General features: G+C 35.7%; 1 protein-coding gene across 1 annotated transcript; it reads left to right on the forward strand.

The window, feature by feature from the left end:
• Positions 1 to 2,404: 2,404 nt before the first annotated feature.
• HDAC3 (histone deacetylase 3) lies at positions 2,405 to 5,661 on the forward strand. Its single transcript, XM_081768166.1, has one exon. The coding sequence runs from the start codon at positions 2,668 to 2,670 to the stop codon at positions 3,964 to 3,966; it is 1,299 nt and encodes a 432-aa protein (XP_081624292.1). The 5' UTR covers positions 2,405 to 2,667; the 3' UTR covers positions 3,967 to 5,661.
• Positions 5,662 to 9,571: the final 3,910 nt, after the last annotated feature.

The following is a 9,571-nucleotide window of genomic DNA, read 5'->3' on the forward strand; positions in this document are numbered from 1 at the left end:
GTTCACCTAACATTTTTTACTTTTAATGCGAACTACTTTTACACCTTGGTCTGCTAGTTTAAGTTTAATTTTCTCTTCAATGGCGTTCTAGAGATCCCAACATGAAATCACTCCCCGACTGACATTCAATAGACGATGAAGTAATACTGATATAAGAATTGGTTCAATGTTATCCAATTTAAATAGCTTCGTATTTCTGTCTCAACTACCGTTTCTCTTAATAAAGTATTAGGGTCCGGATTCGATTCTCGGTGGAGAGACTCGGTCTGAAGAATGTAAAAGCTTTTCCACGCCAGGCACATTGAATGAGGTTTTCCTGGACTTTCCTCATTCACACCAGACAAATGTCGTGATGGTGCCTCCCATAAAGGTCTCAGTCTCTTTCTTATTCCCCAAAACCCCTACCAGTGTAATCGCCTAGGGGCGTCATTCCTTATATGTGACGGCCTAACATAGCCATAGATGCCGAAAGCCATGGAATCTATTCTCTAATCCTAGCAAAATGTCATTCCGTAGTTTTCTAATATCTAACCTGTCCAGTGTTGTAGATAATAACTTTATTTATAACAATTGGAACAAACTCTTAATAACCTCGTACAGGTAGGTCTATCTTCTGCGTTGGCACTAGCAACATCTTTATCCTTTATGAAAAGACATTGGACTACAAAAATTGCGATATTTGTTTTTTCTACATTCTCTATTTGGGGACTACTTATCTTACTCTCATCTCTCTCAAAACATTTATAATAAAAGCAAAATATTAACTAATATGCACGTAAACGAGCCACTTCGTATGGTATAAAAACTCATACCTTACGTGTGACATAGCTTTGCGATACGTCTATCATTACGCACATGATCACCTTGCACACTGCCCTCACAGAATGCTTCTCTTCGTCACGGGTAGTTTATGAAGTATTACGTGTTAAAGAGCACACTTTGCATTTTGTATTACTAGAGTCTCGGTATACTTTGAGGATGCCGAATACGGATCCACGTATTTGTAAAATTTAGTTAATGGACAAGTTTATATATGCGTCTTTACGTAGACGTACTGTACATCAATGAAAGTCAAACTTGTTAATCACGGACTCATGCAAAACGTTAACTATTAACCACAGTGTGTAACGTGAAATATCTGAAGTCAGAATGCTTACTCATGATATGCAACCATAGAAGTGTCTGAGCGTTAAAGCATCCACATACTTGTGAAGTTAACGTAAGTAAATAGGAACATGAGCCTGCAAGTAACGAAAACATATCGGCATATTTCCTATAACATCCTTAGTAACACATTACCCAACAAGTAAGGTAAGAATTTCTTGTTGTATACAATGTATTGCGCTATTCTCTTTGTCACTACAAAACTGTTACCCACGGACACACACTCACTCTTCGCGCTAGTCCCCCTCCCCCTCTGCTGCGCTCCTGTTCAGATTCGGTTAAATAGCACCCCTTGCATTTTAATGGCCACCTAGTAATGTTGATTCGTATTTCTTGTACAAGCTCTCGTACGGGTTATCTACACTCAGAAATGCACGATTACACCCGAAAAATGATTATTTTAAATGTAAACAGTCGATTCAATGAAAAAACTGTATGTTCCATGGATTTATGTATTGATCCGTATGATAAATCTCCACCATTTTGGATACTTAAACATTGGTCTTATTAAATAAAATAACACATTTCTTCCGTGAATTTTACAGATCCACTTGCGCAAATCCCGGAGGTGAGGGGGACATGTCCCCTCCAATCTTGTAGCTGGGGGACCGTCGCCCCAATAATCCGATTTGAAATGTGTTTTGGGGGGAGGGAGAGAAATGTAATTATTTGTGTCCGAAATTGATGAAATTGATGGCCGCCTAGAATAAGCTTCAAATTTGCTCGCCTCCCAATGCTGAAGACAACTCTGCTCCCCTGATCTTCCACAGCACTGTTTTTCAACTTCATAAATATTTTCAACATCGCTTAAAAGAGAGAAAAAGAAAAAGTGGTTAGGGGGACGATCTTACCCGTGCCCCCCAATGTTGAAGAAAGATTTGCACTACTGTACAAATCTATGTTCACCTAAACTGGAACAGCATCGAACCCAATACATTTTGATTATTTATACATTCCTCTTTTGAAACAGTATTCAATATTTCTTTTGCAAATTTTACACATCTATGGATACCTTAACTGGAATAGTATATTTATATTTATATCTATATCACAGTATCTCATTCTGTATAAATTTGTGTCAATGCAACGTAAAGATGCGTTTTAGTTTGCGATGCAGCTTTTTGCTTTGCGTTGCTGTCTGCTAAATTTTGTAAACACGGTATAGAATGAAATCATTCTTTGTAAGATTAAGAGTACTCTGTAAAGAAAGAGTTCACATAAATGTATAATATTACTCTCACTGCAAAGTTCCGCTTCCGATCCAAGACAAGTTATGGAAGGTCAGGAACGAAGCTTGCGAAGTTTTAGTGGAAAGAGTTAGATATGCATAATATTTCCTTTAGGACATGGAAGAGGTTTGCTTATTTATATGTGTTAATGTTTCCATGAAAAACTGGAAGTGTTATATTCTTCAAGATGTAGTTTTGTCTAAAATGTGTATATGAAATACAATATAGTTGTTAAGCCAAATGTGCTAAACCGGAACAAAACACTTAATCCAAAATGAGCTCAAAAAAAGTTGTATCGTATTTCTATAATCCAGACGTTGGAAATTTTCATTATGGACCAGGCCACCCTATGAAACCTCATCGTTTATCTGTGATTCATAGTCTTGTCTTGAATTATGGTTTGTACAAAAAAATGCAAATTTATCGACCGTACAGAGCTTCAGCGCATGACATGTGTAGGTTTCATTCCGACGAATATATCGACTTTTTGCAGCGCGTAACACCTCAAAATTTGCAGAGCTATACAAAATATTTGAGTCACTTTAATGTTGGTGATGACTGTCCAGTGTTTGAAGGATTGTTCGATTTCTGCTCAATGTATACAGGTGCTTCATTGGAAGGAGCAATGAAACTGAACAATAACTGTTGCGATATTGCAATCAATTGGTCGGGTGGGCTGCATCATGCAAAGAAATTCGAGGCGTCTGGTTTTTGTTATGTGAATGATATTGTGATAGCTATTTTGGAACTTCTAAAATATCATGCTCGGGTTTTGTACATTGATATTGATGTACATCATGGTGACGGTGTACAAGAAGCATTCTACCTCACGGATAGGGTTATGACTGTTTCTTTTCACAAATACGGTAATTACTTTTTCCCCGGTACTGGTGACATGTATGAAATAGGTGCAGAAAGTGGACGATATTATTCTGTAAATGTCCCATTGAAAGAAGGCATCGATGACCAAAGTTATGTACAAGTGTTCAAACCTGTTATCCAACACGTAATGGAATTTTTTCAGCCGACAGCTATTGTATTACAGTGTGGTGCAGATTCTCTTGCGAATGATCGTTTGGGTTGTTTCAGTTTAAGTACGAAAGGCCATGGTGAGTGTGTGAAGTTTGTGCGAGACCTTAATGTTCCGTTGTTGGCTGTAGGTGGCGGCGGGTACACATTGAGAAATGTCGCACGGTGTTGGACGTACGAAACTTCACTTTTAGTTGACGAAGCAATTAGTAATGAGCTTCCATACACAGAGTATTTGGAATATTTTGCCCCTGATTTTACATTACATCCGGATGTTGTAACTCGTCAAGAAAATGGTAATAGTAAACAATATTTAGAAACTATTGTAAAACATGTGTATGATAATTTAAAAATGATTCAACATGCCCCTAGTGTACAAATGCATGATATACCAGATTATGCTTTTAATATGGAAAACTCAGAGGAGTTGGATCCTGATACTAGAGTTCATCAAAGTGAAGAAGACAAACGCATTGAGCCATCGAATGAATTTTACGATGGTGACAAAGATCAGGATAAAAACGATGAACCTAGCGAATCATAATCTTTTTTTCTGACTTTTTTGCTTTAATTACACAGGAGAAAGGAGTCCAGTAGATTATCAAAGGGGAAAAAGTAGTATGTAGTGTGTGGGTAGGTACATGGTGTTCAGCCTTATTGTTTTATAGAATTTCGGTTCGTTTTTACTTAATTGTGACGGTACTTAGTAGTGAAGGAATTGCATTTTACTTTTATATTTACAAGAAGAAAACGCTTACGACATCTTCATAAGCATACGAAGTTATTGTGATGAATCATTAATTTGATGCACTTGCGTAAATATTGACCAATAGATTAAAATAAAAAAATAACATAAATTTTCTCTTGTGGAAATACAAAAGGAACTTTTTTATATTTTCACACTTATTTGTTAGGCTTATTTAGTATTGTGTAATACGTTGGATATTTTCTCTTATTATCATGTAAAAGGGGATTTCGGCATATGATTCTAAATTATTTCATTTTTGAATAACTTCATTCCAAGGGTAAGCAATTGTTGCATTACCGTACCTTTCTTTGACTCTTTGCTATACATGTGAGTTCTTTCATTTGCTGGACTTCTTCCTGCAAGTGGTTGTAATCCCTCTAGTTTATCTGCTAAGTTTTTAATTTCGTCTTCGAGGACCTCAACCTGACTCTGGAACAATTTATTTGCTTGAGCTTTTTACTACAGCATGGCTGCGATTAAAGTACATCCGTCAATGTCTTCTTACGAGCGTTGGCTTCACCCATGTTTCTTTTGTATACATATACTGTTGTTGATGAAGTCTTTTTATTCTGGTTATCCGAATTTACCATCTCCCTACGCTGTTGTTTCGGTATCTACGCATGGTTCATCGTCTTTTTTTTCGATTTTTTTTTCCGGCGGATTCCAGTTGTTCTTTCAAATCTAGGCTTCCTAATATTTCAAAAAAGTCCAGCAGTAAGAAGAGCTTGTAAGAACAACTTTAAAAAAATGTACTTACAAGACAGTCCTGTGGAAAGGAAGAACAGGCAGATGAATTATTACAGGATTGGATTTAGGTGCTGGAAGCCAAGATTAGGAATTGACACATTAGATTATTGCTTTTTACGTAAACACGCCTAACAATAGAATCTTATTAAAAATAAGAAATTTCAAACTTTTCTTTTTTTATGTATTAAAATGTACCGTTACTGGAACAATCGAGCAATGCCATGTACCAGTAGATTCAGCACATTGTTTAGAAATGTAATCAGTATCTTAATGATACAGCTGGCATAGTATTTTTAGAACTATCAGTTGTATACATATGTAGAATTATATTATAATTATTATTGATAGTAAACTTTTTGTATTTTGTACTAGTTTTTATTGGTTTTAAGTTGGTGTTGTAATTTTTCTGTTTTTCATCAAGTTCATTTGCATCTAAAAGCTTCAATAATACGAATACACGCTTCCCTCTGCATAATAACGTTTTATGTTATTTTATAATATTATTATTATTATTGTGAAGGTCTTGGTCTGTAACATTCTGTTATTTGTACTTATTGTATCAATTTTTTATCTTTTATTTTTAAAACGTAAGGTACAAAATATACATGGAAGTTTTAAATTTTATGTACTAAATACATATGTATATTTTACGAATATTTTGTGGAGGATATTTTCCCCCTTTATAAAAAGAAAAAAAAAGTATAAATGAAATAAATGTAAGTGGTTTATATAACTTTTATATAATTATGTCGGAATTTTATTGTTATTCTTGTTAACCATTGATCTCATTTTTTAAAAGATACTATTGGCCCCCTTCTGTATTTATTTAATATTTAAAATTTAGTCGATATGCGTCCCAAAATTCTTGTAGAAAATAGGCTACAGATGTGAACGTTTTCTTGACTTCATCAATGTAGATGAATAACTAAAGCTGCTTGGTTTGTCAAATTTCATACTTGTGTTCAGTTAAGAGCCGATGAAAAGTATCAATTGAGGGGTTTGATGTAATAAGGGCGTAAGCGAGTTTACGCCCTTTCTGCATCAAACGCATTCGTGGCTATTACCATGCTTGTTTAGCCTCCTGTCAAGATTTCAACTCGATATCGGGATAAAATGCTACATATTACATTGTTTTATGTAAGAAAAGAATTAATACCGAAATTTTCAAGATTGTTTTTCTCCAACTGCATGTTTCAATCTTACGCCCTTATTGCATCGAACTCCTCAATTGTGGTAGATGAATACTTAATGCATTACATACAGACGAAAATGGTTACCTTTCTAATTCTTTAAATTGAAGCAATATGGACAAATGATCGGGTATTATTTACTCTGCCCCCCCCCCCCTTCCCCAAGTCACTTGATAGTGACTCTGGCTCACTTAGTAGTGATTACGGTTCGTTATTTGTAATTGTGAGGAGTATAAATAGTGTGTGAACGTATGGCATAAAAGCGAACCAACTTGTGCTAGGTGCCCACTAAAAGGTACAAATGTTATCTAACCGAGTCAGGGCAGGGGTACAGCAGGGGGTCCCGAGCAGTAACGAGAGGGTGCGTCCGTAGGGAGCAGGTGCATCGGTGACTGTGCGTATACACATAAACGAGATTGTTTAAAATAAATCGCAGTATCGGCTCCGAAGCCATCGATGGATATGGGGGAGATACTAAATGCCATCCAAATGATTTAACTTGTGGTACGGATATTCATTTCTAAAGGAAACTGCTCTTTCATGTGCAGTATTGTTTAAAAACTACTGGCTACCCATTCCTGTTTAAAAAGCCTTGTACTCTTACCCACAGCTGGAATTAAATCAAGTTATTTGAAATCTTCATTTAGAATCTCAAATTATCAAAATTTCCTACCCATAATATGGCCTTTTAGAAAAAGATGGTTGACTAGAATGTTTTGGTAGAGCGTTCACCTCCGGTGCTTGGGGTCCCTGGTTCGATCCCAGCTCGGTCCGTGTGGACCTTGTGGTGGACAAACACCGTGCTCTTGGGTTTTCTCCCGTTTCGACCATTTACATTCATTTCTCATCTTCACCGTCTCCTTTAGCCTAACCGGCATAAGCGTAGGACGTGACACGTAAAGATTTAATTTCATTTTTTTGAACAAAACTATATCTGTGAAACATCTAACACGCACTTCCGCTAAGGATACGTATTGAAGAAGGACAAATTATTTTAATTACTTACAAACTTCGAAGGAAACCTTCATGTTCGACGGTAAAATTGAATAAAAGGACATTTAAGCTATATACAACGTGAAGTATTGTAATATCGCCGTTTATACACGGAAAAATCTTGAGAATTGTCAACGAATGCATCTTTATCCATAAAAAGTGAATACACTGTACTTCACATGATATACGGTCCACTCAAATCTTCTATTATCATTAGTGTGTCCTTGGAAAATTTTTGGTGATTCAGGTAATCATTTCTTATAAACAAATATAAGAAGGAAGGAATGATATCAAAATTTCCTTCATTCGACATATGTACGTGGAATTAGTAAAAAAGAAAGGAAGACCCTTGACACAAGTTAGATCATTTCTTCATTTTGCTTCAGTTTAAGGAATTAAAAAGATAACCTTTTTCGTCTGTATAAAATCCGTCAGGGCGCAAAATTTCCGGGCGCCATTGGCGATTAGAAATTTAGAGCTGGCGACCAATGTTCAATAGGTTTGGTTTCTGCCTAAATTCACAGTGCTGCGGAGTTTCTATTTCGCACGAAAAAAATTGTCACTGAATGAGAGAAAACACGGAATGGGAGTCAACAGATACGGAGAGCGTTTTACAAACCTGAAGTCTGAAAGTAAGATATTTTTTAACATGTATTAATTGTTTGGCTTTGAAATTTTATACCCTGATGTAATCTTTTTCTATGTCAAACCAAAGACCATTCGGGCGGGGGGGGGAAGTTCCTAATTTGTATGTTAGAGATACTGGCAGCCATCTCATTTTTGGATTGGCGAGTACATCTGTCTGAAATTTTGCGCCTTGCATCAAGTATTCATCGTTCATATTTGTATCTAATTTTTAGTTGCTTAACCGATCAGCTATGTAATTGGAGATATGAAGCAGCATTAGTTTTTCATTTACACCAAAAAGTCAACAAAGGTGTGAAACTACATTTTCTCCAAGTTTTTTTTTTTTAATTAATCCTTACAAGTTGGATTTAAAATCTTGAGTTAGTTTGCTTTGTAATTGTGTTTGTGGGCGAAGGTGATCATCCAGTGAATAGCATGAAGAGCACTGATCGAGAAAAATTAATGCTTATACTAGTCAATTCTGACGTTCGTGATTATAGGGCATAAATTGTTCCTGAGAATCATTAATTATTGTTATGTTTGTTTATACAAAGTCAAAGAAAGCTTGAACAAGACCATCCAATACTTCAAATGTAATATACTTGTTCAAAAGAATATTGTTCAAGACACTTGAACAAGAGTCTCTGATGACATTGAAACCATTTATATGATTATGGAAGTATTGGCTCATATTTTATGTACTTGTTGATAGGTAGCAGTCCAAAACAAGTGATTTAAAATATGCAAACAGTTGAAAACGAAACTGTGTATTGATTTAGTTCAGACTCGCGCATGAATAACTACAATATTAGCGTTTCATTCCTAAGTTTGTGCAAGCATTTGGAATTTAATAATGATATTAGATCCTTTAGAAAAGCATATCAGTTCATTTTGTAGCTGCGCCATCAATATTTTACTAACCTTTTTTTTTTTTAAAAAAAAACGTCAAATGTATGTCAGGTTAGCTTAGTTAAGTGTAGTTCTACTTAAATATAAAATCGTTCCTTGTACTGAGTTTTTTAATATTCTTTATATGATATACGGATAATAGAATCACACCCAAGAAAAAATCTTCGAAACTTTTCCCAAAATTGGGATTAATACCACGAGGCAATTGTCTTTTGATGTTATTTATGCTATGGTATAGAAAACTGTTTTAAAGAAGAGACTAAGAACACAGGAAATTAAGCGCAGCAATATATATATAGATAGATAGATAGATATTGGACTTACCTGTCCATATTTACATCAGACACTCTTCTCAAACCTAGCCGATATTCGGTACTGATTAAGAATAGTTCGTCATAAAAATGGAAATGTTATGGTTAAAATAAGCACATAAAAGAGGCTTATCTGAGATATTAATTTCCGCTGTCGGAGCATTATTGCATAATGTAGGAATTCAGTGTTCTATGTTACAAAGTTTAATGTTACTAGTGTCAAACCGTTAGAGAAGCTATAGCAGAGTCAAAATAAGTGGATGCGATATACACTTTGTTGCACTTTTCCCGTATATGCGCATACACTCCATCGATGACGCACTTACTCTCTACGGACGCAGCCCCGCGCGGCCCGCCCTGCTACGTTCCTGCCGAGACTCGGTTAGATAGCATTCTCGCTTTTAGTGGTCAATCGTTTTTATGGTATCCGTCCGGACGTGTATTTATACCCGTCGGGAAAGCGATCGTAAAGTTAATCTGCATCCATGAACGCAATCCCTATCCTCTAAGAAACAACTTCTAAGGTACTAAGAGTGAATTTCGTGATGAAATAATTGCACCTATTTTAATAGGATAACAGTTACTCATTTGCAGATCACTTCAGTTTGCACGCATATTTTCAAT

Source organism: Thermobia domestica, chromosome 8 (genome assembly GCF_964235325.1).
Source record: "Thermobia domestica chromosome 8, izTheDome1.hap1.1, whole genome shotgun sequence".
Taxonomy (NCBI): Eukaryota; Metazoa; Arthropoda; class Insecta; order Zygentoma; family Lepismatidae; genus Thermobia; species Thermobia domestica.

Excerpts from the sequence above, each read along its gene's own strand:
- HDAC3 (XM_081768166.1), top strand. The coding sequence starts at position 2,668 with ATGAGCTCAAAAAAAGTTGTATCGTATTTCTATAATCCAGACGTTGGA.